This window comes from Diceros bicornis, chromosome 10 (assembly GCF_020826845.1).
Source record: "Diceros bicornis minor isolate mBicDic1 chromosome 10, mDicBic1.mat.cur, whole genome shotgun sequence".
NCBI lineage: Eukaryota > Metazoa > Chordata > Mammalia > Perissodactyla > Rhinocerotidae > Diceros > Diceros bicornis.
The window spans coordinates 2,102,048-2,116,672 of NC_080749.1; the positions used below are offsets into that span (position 1 = coordinate 2,102,048).

The 14,625-nt window shown below is 49.2% G+C and overlaps 2 protein-coding genes across 5 annotated transcripts; one reads left to right on the plus strand and one right to left on the minus strand.

Annotated features, from left to right (window-relative positions):
- Positions 1–178: 178 nt before the first annotated feature.
- CCDC115 (coiled-coil domain containing 115) lies at positions 179–4,882 on the minus strand. 4 transcript variants are annotated; one of them, XM_058548698.1, is made up of 5 exons: positions 4,618–4,882; positions 3,953–4,056; positions 3,784–3,866; positions 3,005–3,151; positions 179–1,147 (listed from the first exon to the last, which is right to left on the minus strand). In XM_058548698.1, exons 1-5 carry the CDS (start codon positions 4,783–4,785, stop codon positions 1,008–1,010), a joined length of 642 nt encoding a protein of 213 aa, XP_058404681.1. In that variant the 5' UTR covers positions 4,786–4,882; the 3' UTR covers positions 179–1,007. The 4 variants fall into 4 exon arrangements, with proteins under 4 accessions (XP_058404681.1, XP_058404682.1, XP_058404684.1 ...); XM_058548699.1 differs by having other exon boundaries at positions 3,005–3,136; positions 4,618–4,874; XM_058548701.1 differs by lacking the exon at positions 4,618–4,882 and adding an exon at positions 4,134–4,359 and having other exon boundaries at positions 3,005–3,136.
- A 38-nt stretch (positions 4,883–4,920) lies between these two features.
- On the plus strand, positions 4,921–10,252 carry IMP4 (IMP U3 small nucleolar ribonucleoprotein 4). Its single transcript, XM_058548697.1, has 8 exons — positions 4,921–5,157; positions 8,260–8,343; positions 9,038–9,147; positions 9,225–9,357; positions 9,446–9,600; positions 9,684–9,778; positions 9,906–9,979; positions 10,063–10,252. The coding sequence occupies exons 1-8, from the start codon at positions 4,923–4,925 to the stop codon at positions 10,173–10,175; spliced, it is 999 nt and encodes a 332-aa protein (XP_058404680.1). The 5' UTR covers positions 4,921–4,922; the 3' UTR covers positions 10,176–10,252.
- Positions 10,253–14,625: the final 4,373 nt, after the last annotated feature.

The following is a 14,625-nucleotide window of genomic DNA, read 5'->3' on the forward strand; positions in this document are numbered from 1 at the left end:
AGTTCTTGAGAAAAACAGTAGAGAATTCCCTCATCACATCAAGTACAACCCCAAATCCAGAAATCATCAAACAGCTGATTGATAGAGTCAATTCTACTAAGAAAATTGACTAAAACACAACAAGAGATGGGTGATGGTTACTATAGCTGCTTATTCGTTAAGCTATTCAATTGCTCTGTGCAGTTCAATGTAATGTGTTTTATTTTACAATAAAAAGTATTTTACAATTAAAACACCATAAGCAAAGTTAAAAGATAAACTGGGAAAAAATATTACATCTCATATTATGAACAAAGGACTAATTTCCCCCAAACATAAAGATCAGCTCCCAGAAACTACTAAAAGTACCAACAACCCACTAGGAAAATGAAGCAAGAACACCTAGTTCCCAGAACAGGAAATACAATTGGCCCTTCAACAAATTAAAAGAGGCTGTCTCACTCCTGGAAAGATAAAAGCAGGTTTTTAAAAACGTGAAAAGTCTCTTAGAGTTCCCTTGAAAATCTAAGTCAGATCTTTTTTACTTTCTGGCTCAAAGGCTGCCCACCTACTCAGGTGTTTGTGTTTTTTGTTACTGTGGAATCATACTGTCCTGATGTTAGCCGTGTATGGTTTTCCTTCCAAGTCAGTTCTGAGGATCTAGTGAAGCTGAAGGCCTACTTGCACTTCCCTGCCACTGCCTGTGCAGTGGTTCATCCAGCTATGCAACCACAACTGATTTATCCATGAGATTGTTCTAGCTGTTCACAAATAAGAACTAACCGAAGAGCTTTGCACCTGCCCCACATGTGTCCTAGCAGAATACAAGCCTAGACATGGTTTCACAGTAGTGACTTCCAACATTCCTCAGTTTGCCCCTTCAAACTTTCACACCTAACCAAGTTGGAAACATGGAGACCAGAGAAATTCTAAGGAGGGAGGATTAGCTGGGGTGGGAGTGAGGGCAGGGGCAATCTGTGAAGGAAGAAGGCCTGAGATGAGGCAGCCACATCGAAGTACAGCTGTGCTCACTGCCCTGCCTCTGTGATCCCAGGCTGGGCAGCCCCCAGCTCGAGCTGCTTGAGTTTCTCCTGGAGCCCCCGGAGCTGGCTTCGGCCCCAGTTGATGCGGATCTGAAGGGTGGCCATTTCTGCAGCCAGCTGCAGGCCTAGAGAAGGAGGAGAGATTGTCACCATGGTATCTGAGGTGTGACACACAGGACTCAGGGGACTCTGGACATCCCCAGACACTGGAAAGGCTCCAGGCCTCTCTGGCCTCTGTACCATTCCTAAAGCATTCCAGGTACAGCCTTGCATTGGCTCTGCTCCAGAACGTCACTGGACCCACACCTTACCTCTTTGCTAAAATATCATCTCCTCCTTCTTTGACCCCCTTATATCACCCACCAGGAACTAAAAATTCACAGATCATAACACTGTCTCATGTGCTTATTTCCTTCCTTCTTCCCTCTATCATCACAGGCCCTCACTGCTCTCACCCTCTCTCCTGCCACCTGTTTTCTCTGCCCCCAAGAGTGGTCCACACTCTGGATCAACCTCTAGGTGGCTTTCACCTGGTGCCTCTGCTGGAACAGCTGCTGTCAAGTCCTGGGCCCTCCACGCTGCCCAGTCCACTGGCCAGTCCTGTCTTCAACCTACCTGCCTGGCAGCAGAGCTGGCCACACATCTGATCACCTCCCTTCAGGAAACCCTTTCTTCTCTTGGCCTCTGGGACAGCTTGCCCTCTGGGTGTTGCTGCTGCCTCACTGCTGATTCTCAGTTTCCTCAACTGGCTTCTCCTCTTCCTGTCCCTCACCTCCTGTCCACACTCCTGGGCCCTTTGCTGATCTTATCCCATCTCAGTTTTAATGCTGCATCTGTGTCAGCAACTTGGGAATTTAAACACCAGTGTTATGCGGTGGGCTCCCAAATCTCTCTCTCCAGCCCAGGCCTCTTCCAAACTCAATGCATGTGCCCAACCACCTGCTCAGATCTCCACCAGACAGCACTAGGAACACAACTACACCCAACTCCTGACTTCCCCTCAGCTGCTGTCTGCAGCCTTCCCACACCAGGCAAGGGCAGCTCCACCCTCCCAGGCGGTCTGGCTGGAGACCAGGGGCTTATCCTTCACTCCTCTCCTTCTCTTACTACCAAATTGATCTGTCAGCAAATCCTGTGGCTTCAACTCTCAAAACGAGCAGGTTCCCACCACTTAGCCCTCCTCCACTGCCTCCACCTGCATCTCCCACCTGGCTGCTCCCTGGGGCCTGCTTCTTCCTTCTGCTCTCCTGTTTCCACCCAGCACCACAGGATTCCTGTCACTCTGCAAGTCCAACTGCAGCTCCCTCTGCTCAGAGCCACCTCATCACTTCCCAAGTCCTCATCAGGGCCTACACAGCCCGCAAATCACCTGAGCCTGGCCCCTTCTGACCTCCGCTTCTGGCACTCCGCACTACACCAATGCCCTCCAGCCACTGGCCTCCTCTCTGCCACGCCAGACACCATCTCACCTCAGGGCTTTTGCCCTGCTGGTCCCTTGGCCTAGAATACTGTTCCCCCAGATCACCCACAAAGCTCTCTCCTCCATCTCTTCAGAGAGGCCTTTCCAGGCCACGATTCAGAAAATAGCTCCCCCAGGCCACTCCTGTCCCACTGCATCCACCACACCTCATCTTATTTTTTCATAACAATTCTCACTACCTGGCATTATCTTTAGAGCCTACTTATTTACTTGCATGTTCTCTTTCTCCCCTCAATAAACATTCCAGGAGGGGTGTTTGTCCTTTTTGTTTCCTGCTGTATCCCCAGCACCTAACATGAGCCTGGAACACTGCCAACAACCAATAAATGTAAATGCTCTTTGAAAAAACAGCAGGTGTACAATAAAAGTCTGCAATGGAGAAAACCTGCGAAGCCCTTTGCAGACTAACCGCAGCCCTGGCATTAGTGCTCAAGTGCTCCCTATAGATAGAGGATCTGAGTTTGGCCCAGGGCCACACTGCCAACTGGCAGGGTCCACTCACCCTCTCGGAAGCTGGCCTGGGCCTGTCGCAGACTGTGAGGAACCAGGATTCCAAACCAGTTCAGAGGGTCCTGGGGGGCTGGGGAGGGCTCCCGATCTGCCATCCTGGTGAGACCCTTGCGCCTGCGCAGACCTGGACCAAGAAAGGCTGGAGGTTGGGGGTCTTATTACCTGGCTTTTGTCTTCTCAGTGACAATGTTGAAATTGATCTGAGCTCATGATCCTGGAAAATACTGATGGTTGGACAATCCCCCCTGCCTTTTATGCTCCAGAAAACAGCTTACCACAAAGAATCACCCTTCCCCTTGTGATTCAGATGGGAGTCTCTGTCCACTCGTTCTCGTGACCCTTACAAGACCAGCAGATGACTCCCTTGTTTACCTGTGACAAAGCCACCCACTGACCTTTCCCATTTTGCCTGAATTTGCTAAAAGGCCAGACAGACCCTCCAACTCTCTGTTCTCTGTCTCATGAATGATTAACTGAGATTAGAAGTCTGTCCCCCTGAAACTAGCCAGACACAGAGACAAACATTTTCTGTTCAGCTGAGACTTGCCCTGATTGCAAAACAATCCCAACTGTAAAGGACCTCGCCTATAACTTGTCTATTTCTCCCTATAAAAGTCTAAGGCAAAAGACCACCCGACTGAGATATTCTGATCTTCAGATCTGGGGTGTTCCCTCTATCGCAAGAGCCTGAAAAAAATCATCTCCTCAGTTATCCTGTGCGTTTGGTCTTTGACATGGGGAAAAGGCCGGACAGGAAGAAGGGGGGCTCACCTGCCTCGCGGGGCCCCACCTCCTCTGGAGTCTGGGTGCCAGCTCTCACCACCCAGAACTTCTGAAGTCCGTCCTGGGCCTCGCTGAAGAACGAGAGGGTTGGATGGACCTTTGGCGGCCTCGGCTGGCCCCTGCCCGCCTACCCGCTCCAGCACGCAAGGCTCCTCACCTGGTGCAGACGCAGAGCTGGGGCTCCATGCGGGAGGCGTACTGCAGGGGCCCCACCGACTTGGCGCCCATGGCATAGCGAGCCTTAGAAAGCGAAAGCCAGCCCTGCCGACAGAGGGGAGCGGGCACTCAGCGTGCCGCCGCGCCCGCCCGCGCCCGCGCCCGCCCGCGCCCGCACCCACCTCCTCCACCCGGGCGTTCAGCGCCGCCCGCTTGGCCTCCAGCTCCTCCAGCTCCCCGAGCAACTGCAGCAGCAGCGAGTCCAGCTCGGCCCGCAGGTCCGCGGCCGCCATGGCCCACCGCGGCCGCGCCAGCCTCCTTCAGGGCGCCCGCTCCCCGCTCGCCGAGCGGGCTGACGGCCAACGGGCACGCGAGGCCTGCCCCCGGGGGCGGTCACCGCGGAGCAGCCGGCGGGACAGTCGGCGAGAGCTGCGGGGAGCTCTGAGTCGCTCCTCGAAGCGGCCGCGTTTAAAAGTAGGGCTATCGCTGTGGCGGTGGAAGGAGCCAACCATTTTAAGGGAGGAGCGGCTCTAAATTTAATTCCAGAAGGAGCCGATAGGCGACCCTCGGGTCAGTCATTGTGCTTTTACAGGTGCTGGACTATTTCGAGCAGCCAGTTACGATTATTTTAGCAACTCGTCGTTATAAGTTGGGCACCCTGCACACCGGCGAGACGGGGTGAAGCCACGGGCCGACGTCTTTATTAACGGCTGTCGTAAACCAAATGACATTTTGACCCCCCAGCCTATTGGTTGCCCCAGTGGGCATGTGCTTCCGGACTGGCCGATCGCCTTGCGACTCCCACCCGCTGTTCGCCATCTTAACATTGGTCATTCTCCGCAGCAGCAAAGTCTAGTGAAGCCTCCAGTGACCCTCTTGGTTGAGGGCGGAAGCAAGGGCTGCGTTGCGCAGGCGCGGCCCTCAGAGTCTCCTGGACCGACGTGGAAGAGGGGCTCAGCATGGTAGGAGGAATGTTTGAGTTCCTGTTTTGGAGGTCGGGACTTGCAGAGGGCTGGGGATGTGGTCCCTGGGCTCTGGGTGCTTGGTCCCCGGGCGTGCGTGGCGAAAGAGGGCCTGATCAGACCGCTGTTCTCCAGCTGCGCCGGGAGGCCCGCCTTCGCCGCGAGTACCTGTACCGCAAGGCCCGCGAGGAGGCACAGCGAGCCGCGCACGAGAGAAAGGAGAAGGTGCGGCGCGCGCTGGAAGGTACGCCCGCCCCCGGCGGCGCTGGACAGGTCCTTATAAAGACCACGGGTTTGCATTGTAAAGACCAAATGGTATAAAACGCGTTTAATTGGCATTTTTTTGTGTTAGTCTGGGTGAACATCTTTTCAGGTATTTACTGGCCATTTTCCTTGCCTGTCGGGTTTTTCCTTGCCTCTTGGTTTGCAGATGTCCCTCCATATGATGATATAAATTACTTGACATTTGTGTTGCAGTATTCAGATTTTACAGTTTGTCTGTTTATTTTGTTTACAGTGTATCTAGTTCTCCCCAAATTCTAAGTTTTTACAATGGTCCTATAGATTGTTAACGCTCTGTAGTTTTTCTTCTTTCTACCTTATTCAGTACAGGGTAACAAGAATATCTTACTGTCTTTTAGCGCTATTATGATTCCCTTGCATTTTTAAACTGTTAATCCTTGTAGAACTTAATTTTGTTTGCGTTGTAGGTTAAGATCTAACTTTGCAATATGTTCTCCACTTTTCATTTGCCGTACTAATGAAGAGTCTGTCACACATGCCTGATTGGAAATGCCATATTTATCCCTATTATGTTGGTTCTTTTGTGGGTAGAGCATTGTTTCTGTTCTGATGGCACATAAACTCGTTACCTCTGATTATTTTAAATTCACTTCGATGTTCCCAGGTTTTAGATATATAAAATGTATGTGATATATATCTATTTACGTTAAGCATAATGTTAAACACCTGTGTCGACGCAAAATAACCAACGACCATTCTATAGATAAGAGAAATAAGATGAGGTTACTTGAGCCAGAGTGAGGATTATAACCTGGGAAGGCCTTAGAAAGTGTTTCAGAGAAGCATGGTTTTCAGTACAGTCATATCTTTTTAGAACAAAGAACATACATTAAACACACCCAGGATACATTTTTGTCAAAGTTTCAAACAGGTATTCAATTGCAAACATGACCATGATGTCAGGAAAAGGACTAATCTGGGCATTACTAATAGGGCATAGGAGAGGAAGTATGCATTCTTATCTTAAGAGAGTGTATTTTTTCCTTTAGTGGTTAAGCAGATGTACAATGTATGTTTAATAGGCCATAAGTCAGGCTTTTTACTTCAAGCTGAATCAGTTTTGAATGGGAATAGTTACCCCATATACCTCAATATGTGAAAATCTCTTGCCACCTGTGACCTACCTGCCCACTTTAAGAAATGAAAAATGGTGCCGGCCCCGTGGCCTAGCGGTTAAGTGCGCATGCTCCGCTACTGGCCATCGGGGGTTCGGATCCTGGGCGCGCACCGACGCACCGGTTCTCCAGCCATGCTGAGGCGGTGTCCCACATACAGCAACTAGAAGGATGTGCGACTATGACATACAACTATCTAGTGGGGCTTTGGGGGGAAAAGCGGGAAAAAAAGGAGGAGGATTGGCAATAGATGTTAGCTCAGGGCTGGTCTTCCTCAGCAAAAAGAGAAGGATTGGCATGGATGTTAGCTCAGGGCTGATCTTCCTCACAAAAAAGAAATGAAAAATGATCACTATATTGAAATTCAGGAATATTTTCCTCAACTTAGATAACCACAATATTGAATACTGGTTGATTAAAAATAACCTGTTTGGGGCCGGCCCCGTGGCGTGGCGGTTACATGCGCGCGCTCCGCTGCTGGCAGCCCAGGTTCGGATCCTGGGTGGGCACCCACGCGCTGCTTGTCAGGCCATGCTGTGGCGGTGTCCCACATAAAGTGGAGGAAGGTGGGCACAGATGTTGGCTAAGCCAGTCTTCCCCAGCAAGGAGTGGAGGATTGGCGTGGATGTTGGCTCAGGGCTGATCTTCCTCACAAAATAAATAAAGAACACCATTAAAAAAAAATAAATAACCTGTTTCCTTGCTTTCTTTGTGCTTGTGTCATACTTGTTTGTATCCCTAAATCATATTGGTCAATTTTTAGTTTAAAGATAGTATGGGATTGTATGTATTCTTTTGCAACTTTGTGTTTTGGTTCAGCTTTGTTTCTAAGATCCATTAAGTGTAATAGAGGGCCCCTTCAGGTGAATATTCCACAGAGTCTTAATCCATTTCCCTGTGAGTGGTGTTGAGCTTATTCTTAGTTTGGAGTAGTTAGGAACAGCATTGCTGCTGTGAACGTTCTCTTCCATGTGCAGGAGCTCCTCCAGTGCATATTGGAGAGAAGTGCTGGACCCAAGGGCCTGCCTCTGTTCAGCTCTGTACTGCGAAGTGAGCATGCCCACAACCCAACTCCTGTTTTGGATCCTGCTGTAGTTCACAGAGGAAACCTCTGACCCAGAGCATCATGATTAATGGTTTTGTTAGAGGGTTTCAGAGTTTCTGATCCACTTTCATACAGAAAGAGCGATCTCTGTTTATCCTTTAAAAAATTAATTTGTTAACTTTTTTTCTAACTACAAAAGCAATACATATTTGTGGTTAAGTATTTTAGAAAGCCCTCAAGCCATGAGACTCAGGAGCCATAGAAAATACAGTCTCTTGTAACTACTGTTAACAAATTGGTGTGTGGACAGAAATAAATTGTGTCTCATCCCCCCCAGCTGCCCATCGCCCAATAATCACACATCACCTCTCTGCTTAGAAAGGAGTAAGAAAGATATTTTTCCATTGTTAAAAAACAAAATCTAACTGAGTAAGCTTTAAAGATCTTACTGGCTTTATTCAGTGATTCATGACTCGGGCAGCCTCCCATCTAGCAGATAGAAAGGAGCTCCAAGGAGCTGTACAAGATGAAAGACTTATAGGCAGAAGGGGACAAGACAAGGAAGTTACACTAGACAGAAACGTGGATGGTTTGTGACAAGGTCACTGTCCTTTAGGGACAGCAGGGGTCCATCGGGCAGATGACCTCACCAGTGCTGACCAGGCGATTCCTGACCGGCTGGTTTAAGGTTCCATTCCTGGGAGAGCCGATGCTGTAATTAAGTCTTGGTCTGGTGACGTGGGGCTTAGCATAAGGTGACTCATTTTGGGCCTGTTGTCTTGTTTTTAACACCTCAAGTTTGTAAAGATTTGTAAGCCACAGTGTTGTATAAATGAGGGCTCCATGCGTGTGTCTCACTCTGCCCCTCTGTCTTCCCCTGCAGAGAACCGCCTGATTCCCACTGAGTTGCGCCGGGAGGCTCTGGCCTTACAGGAGTCCCTGGAGTTTGAGGATGCCGGTGGTGAAGGTGACCTTCCTCCACACTGTGGGCCAACTCCTCTACCTGCACTGGAGCCCACTGGCCTCCACGCCCTCCCTCAGACACCTTGAGGAAAGGCTCTGCGGCTCCTGCTCCTGTAGCTGTCCTGCAGGTTCTCTCGTGGCTCTGCACAGATGGCACCTCAGGAGAGCTCTCCCTAAGTGCTCGCAATTTCATTTATGACACATACAGTTTTACCCCACTTACTCTGCTTCACTTTGTCTGTGAATTGTCCCTTCACTAGAATGTGAGTTGTGCCAGGGCAGGACACTGTCCACTTTGTTCACTGCCCTGTCCCCAGTTCCCAGCACTTCATTGGCACTCAGATGTTTCATTCATTTGCATTATTTGACAAATATGAAAGGAATCAGAAACGTATAAGTATTTGTTATGAGAGAAGGGAGTCTCTTACCTTTGGCCTTAACAGAATCTGGACTTTGCTAACACTATAGCCACTAGCCCATGTGATTAATACAGCTTAAATGAACTAAAGTTAAATCAAATTTAAAAATTCAGTTCCTCAGTCGCGCTTGTACTTATAGCCAATGTGGCTGGGGGCCACCTTGTTGCCCATTGTGGGTATGGAGTGTTTCCGTTGTTGAAGGCGCTGTCAGACAGTGCTGCCGAGTTAGCATTTCACTTCCCAACAGTGTCATGTTCTTGCCCCTCATGCTCCTGACAGGTGTGACCAACCACATGGATGATGAATATCGATGGGCAGGGGTCGAGGATCCCAAGGTCATGATCACTACCTCCCGTGACCCCAGTTCCCGCCTAAAGATGTTTGCAAAGGTACCAGTAGTGGGGAGTGAGTGGGAGATGCTCAGACATCAGTGGGCCCACTTCTGACTGGAGTATGTCATGTGCAGGAGCTGAAGTTGGTGTTCCCAGGTGCCCAGCGCATGAACCGTGGCCGACATGAGGTGGGGGCACTGGTGCGAGCCTGCAAGGCCAACGGGGTCTCTGACCTGCTAGTTGTCCACGAGCATCGAGGCACACCTGGTAAGGCTGGTGTCGGGGAGCAGGGTGTCTGCCAGGGTGGCCATCTGAGAGCACACAGTGTCTCTGATGGCCTGCCTGGCCCCACCAGTGGGCTTCATCGTCAGCCACCTGCCCTTCGGCCCTACTGCTTACTTCACACTGTGCAACGTGGTCATGCGGCATGATGTTCCCGACCTGGGCACTGTGTCAGAGGCCAAGCCTCACCTCATCATGCATGGCTTCTCCTCCCGCCTGGGCAAGCGGGTGAGTCTGAGGCTACGGGCTGAGGGCTAGGGGCAGGGGGTGCCAGGCCAGCATTTTCCCCATTCTCCTTCCCTGCGCACCAGGTCTCTGACATACTCCGTTACCTGTTCCCGGTACCCAAAGATGACAGCCACCGAGTCATCACCTTTGCGAACCAGGACGATTACATCTCCTTCCGGTGGGTCTGCGGGCCGGCCCCGGAGTGGTGTCCTGATCTTCGTGTCCCTGTGCTTTTTTGTTGACTCGCAGCTGGTCCCGCTTGCTCCCTGCCTCCCCTCACCACTGCCCTGCCTCCCCTTCTCCAGGCACCATGTGTACAAGAAGACTGACCACCGCAGCGTGGAGCTGACTGAGGTCGGGCCTCGCTTTGAACTGAAGTGTGAGTTTGGGGCTTTATCCCACGACTGGTGGTGGGGGAATGCTGGCTGTGTAGGTGACAGTGTCCCCGTCCCCTTTGCACAGTGTACATGATCCGCCTGGGCACGCTGGAGCAGGAAGCCACAGCAGACATGGAGTGGCGCTGGCATCCCTACACCAACACTGCGCATAAGAGGGTCTTTCTGAGCGACGAGTGAGCCCACTTGCTGGTCAGGACGTGGACCTGGACCCAGGAGATGGGGGGGGGTTAGAATAAAGTCTGTGTGCCACACCACCCCTTTTGCCTCTGAATGGTCTGGTCAGGCCAGACGTGAAGACCAGTGTCCGAGGGGTCTCCTCAGGTGGGGACCTGACAGCACTGGGACGTTCTCAGGCTCTGTGTTGCCATTGTGCCTAGGAGAAGGCAGGCCCGCCGTACTGGCTGGCCTTTAGCCATGGGGAGGGTCTGGTGCTGCCCCGAGATGTGAGGCTGCTGTCGTCTTCTGCGAAGGGCACTGGGAGCGGGCGTCGAGTCTGCTCTAAGCGTGTGTGCGACATGGAGCTTGACACAGAGGAAGACAGCACCCGCTCCGTGCTCAGCAGGATCCCTCTGCCTGCCCCAGGCACACCTCTCCGTTCATGGGGGACATGGTGACGCTTCAGGGAGTGCCCGCTGCACACAGCTCCGGCTCTCTTGGCAGGGTTTATCTGAGGTCACACGGGGCAAGTCAGTGCTGCCCAGGAGAGCCTGGAGTCTCCCCCTGGCCTCTCCATGCTCGTCCCCTTTGCCCCCTCTCTGCCCACTTTCCTAGTATGTACCAGAGGGCCCTGATTTTACACAGAATGGGTGTCAAGACCCTACAGAATGCAGACAAGCAGGGGGTGATGACGATCAGAAATCCATCACACCGGTGGGACAGGCCTATGAAGAAACAAGTAAGGCAGGGGGATGGAGAGTGGGGAGGCCTCTGCAGTTGCCCCGAGGGCTATGTGATGGCATGAAGCAGCAGGGGTCACCTGGATGACCCATGCAAAGATTCTGTGGTGGACAGTGCTCATAAGGGTTCCAGGAACAGGAGTAGCCCAGTGAGAGAGGCATCCTGAGGGATAGCAGGGGACTCACAGGACCCACTGGGCCCCAGCATTCAGAGAGAACAGGGGACAGGACCTCACGGATGTCTGTGACTTATGGCCCAGTCCTGTGAATCCACTTCCTTCAGCACCTTCCAGGGCCTCTCGCAGCTTCACAAATGAAGAATATGCCATTAAAATTTTTTTTGTAAGTTATGGAAATTCCAAACTATATACAAAAACACAGTAGTATGCTATTCTGTGTTAGTTTCCTGGGGCTGCCACCACAAATTGTCGCAAGCTGAGTGACTTAATACAACAGACATTTATTCTTTCACAGTTCTGGAGGTGAGAAGTCGAAGGTTAAGGTGTTGGCTCCCCCAACTTCTCCTCCATTACTTGCCTCTTGCAGTTTCTGGTCGCTGCCAACAGTCCTTGGTGTTCCTTGGCTTGTAACTGTGTTACTCTAGTCTCTGCTTTTGTCTTCACATGGCCTTCCTCTCCTGTCTGTCAAGTCTCTTCTGTATGTCTCTTATAAGGACACTTGTCGCTGGATTTATGGCCCATCAGAAAATCCAGGATGACCTTTTCATTTCAAAATTCTGAACTTAATTGCATCTGCAGTGCTTTTTTGTCCAAATAAGATCACATTCACAGGCTCCAGGGATTGGGCTATGGACATATGTATTAGGGGGCCACCATTCATCCAACTGTGTGTTCTCATCCTGAATGTGAGCTTCAGTAGTGTGGGTGCTCCTGCCCTTCCTGTTTTGTGTACCGCTACATACACCTCATGTGGACATCACAGGCATGATGAGGTTGCCCCGCTGCTGACTGAGCAGCCTCCCAGGTGAGCTCCATGAGACCTAGGGCTGTATCCACTGTTTCCCCAGCACAGAGCAGGTCCTTAGTCACTCATGTTTTGTTTTTTAATAATGTGAGCACAGAAGTCTCACTTAGACCAGGGCTTGGCCCTGGGGCCCAGCTCTTAGCCAGAGAGAGACAGAAAATAAGCAAGATGCAAACCATTTATTATTCACTTAACCGTGGCTTCCACTGTGCTAAAAAAGCCTTTGAGTATAATTCTTTCTAGTTCCTCAGAGAACCCAGCACATCAGGCAGACCCGCAGTGGAGGGCTTTATTGAAGGAGTCGGGTCCACGTTTTGCTCATCAGCTATGTTTAGCGGTTGAGGGGTGGGTGGTATCTAGTGTTGGTGGCACTCTGGGGAAACAGGATACCGTGCTGGTGGAAGAAGCTGTGGGTAAAGGCTTTGCAGATGGCAGTTTGGCAGGGTTTTTTAACATTTACAATGTGGTTCTACTTCTTGAGTCACCATCCTAGGACCAGAAGTGGTTGCTGGGATGCTGCTGGGGACAGCTTGGGCACAGCTTTGTCTGCATGTTGGAGCAGGGGAGTTTGTAAAATGAGCCAATGAAGTAACAGTAAAGAGAGAAACAAGTTGGGGAAATGTCCGCTGTGGCACCTTGTATATGTTGCACAAAGAATGTCCTGCGGACTCACAGGAGGCCTCGGACTGGAGGGGTGGTGCAGTGCTAAATTAGGGCTATTGATACATCTTCCATTTGACTTTTCTAGGAAGAAATCAGTCAGTACTTATGTAACTTGAACATGTAAAGGATGAGGGAGGAGACAGAAATGGACGTGGTCACCGATGCTCAGTGTGTGCATCTCTCCAGGCGGAGGGCGCGGCACACAGGGGAGCCCTGCACTCTTTGCAGCTGACTCGCAGGGTCTGGGTTCCTTTCCGTCTTCAGAAAGAGTAGCAAGTGGGGAGTCCACGCGAAGGGCATATGGCAGATCTGTGCTGTATTTTTTGCAACTTTTATATAAACGACATCATTTCAAAATTAAAAATTATTGAAGTTTTAAAGAAATTGCTGGTAATCTTGTTGGGTGACATTATGGCATTAGGATTACTTCAGGAAATGTCTTTAGTTTGTAGAAATATGGTGAAGTATTTGGGGGTGAACTATCAGCCTGGTACTTGCTTGAAAATGCTTCAACAGATGGCGGCAAAAGTTGCTGGAGCAAAATACTAATTGGCAGATTTAGGTGATACAGATGGGGTTTGTTGTAATATTCTTTCTACTTTGATGTGTGTTTTAAATTTTTCATAATAAATGATTAAAAGGAAAATAGTTAAATATGGCTTCCATTGTTATTTAAAGCAGCTTTCATATTTCTGTTTTGTTTTAAATTATTAAAAGTCTTCAAATAAAAAGATCTAGAAGGAGACAGGCCAACCGTTAATGGTGGTTGAAAGCCATTGATAGTTAAGGCCGAGGCTGGTGAGGCTTATTCCACATCTATGTACCTGAAACCATTAAGAGAGAGAATATATTCATTTTTTACTTGTACAAAAAAGTAAAAATTTAAGCACAACACGAAGTGCATTTTAGGCTGAGGTCCATGAACCAGGCTGCAGTGAAGATCTTGCCCACCATCCTTTATTCTTTTCTTAGAGTACATTCCCAGAAGTGGAATTTCTGATCCAAGGAGATGCACAGGTCTAAGCCTTTTGCTGTTTATTACCAGAAAGTTTGAGGCAAGAGACCATTTTTTTTATTATTTTTTTATTGATGTTTTAATAGTTTTTAACATTGTGAAATTTTGGGTTGTACATTTTTGTTCGTCCATCACCATATATATGACTCCCTTCACCCCTTGTGCCCACCCCCTACCCCCATTGCCCCTGGTAACCACAATACACTTCTCTCTGTCCATATGTTGGTTTATATTCCACATATGAGTGAGATCATATGGTGTTTGTCTTTCTCTTTCGCGCTTATTTCACTTAACATAATACGCTCCAGGCCCATCCATGTTGTTGCAAATGGGACGATTTTGTCTTTTTTTTTTATGGCTGAGTAGTATTCCATTGTGTGTGTATATATATATATATATATACACCACATTTTCTTGATCCAATCATCAGTCGAGGGACACTTAGGTTGCTTCCACTTCTTGGCTATAGTGAATAATGCTGCAGTGAACATAGGGGTGCATAAGTCTGTTTGGATTGTTGATTTCAGGTTCGTTGGATAGATTCCCAGTAGTAGGATGGCTGGATCATAGGGCATCTCTATTTTTAGTTCTTTGAGGAATCTCCATACCGTTTTTCATAGAGGCTGCACCAGTTTGCATTCCCACCAGCTGTGTATGAGGGTTCCTGTTTCTCCACATCCTCTCCAACATTTGTTGTTTTTTGTCTTGGTTATTATAGCCATTCTAATGGGCGTGAGGTGATATCTTAGTGTTGTTTTGATTTGCATTTCTTTGATGATTAATGATGTTGAACATCTTTTCATGTGCCTGTTGGTATATCTTCTTTGGAGAAGTGTCTGTTCATTTCCTCTGCCCATTTTTTGATTGGGTTGTTTGTTTTTTTGTTGTTCAGTTGTGTGAGTTCTTTATATATTATAGAGATCAACCCCTTGTCAGATGTATGTTTTGCAAATATTCTCTCCCAGCTGGTGGGTTGTCTGTTCATCTTGATTCTGGTTTCGTTTGTCTTATAGAAGCTCTTTAATCTGATCAAGTCCCACTTGTTTATTTTTTCTTTAGTTTCCCTAGT

Coding starts and splice junctions, on each gene's coding strand:
- IMP4 (XM_058548697.1), top strand. CDS start 4,923: ATGTTTGAGTTCCTGTTTTGGAGGTCGGGACTTGCAGAGGGCTGGGGA. Junction 5,158..8,259: donor GGTGCGGCGCGCGCTGGAAG/GTACGCCCGCCC, acceptor CTTCCCCTGCAG/AGAACCGCCTGATTCCCACT. Junction 8,344..9,037: donor TGAGGATGCCGGTGGTGAAG/GTGACCTTCCTC, acceptor TGCTCCTGACAG/GTGTGACCAACCACATGGAT.
- CCDC115 (XM_058548698.1), bottom strand. CDS start 4,785: ATGACCAATGTTAAGATGGCGAACAGCGGGTGGGAGTCGCAAGGCGAT. Junction 4,057..4,617: donor GGCTTCACCCCGTCTCGCCG/GTGTGCAGGGTG, acceptor CTCTGTCGGCAG/GGCTGGCTTTCGCTTTCTAA. Junction 3,867..3,952: donor CAGCTCTGCGTCTGCACCAG/GTGAGGAGCCTT, acceptor CTCGTTCTTCAG/CGAGGCCCAGGACGGACTTC.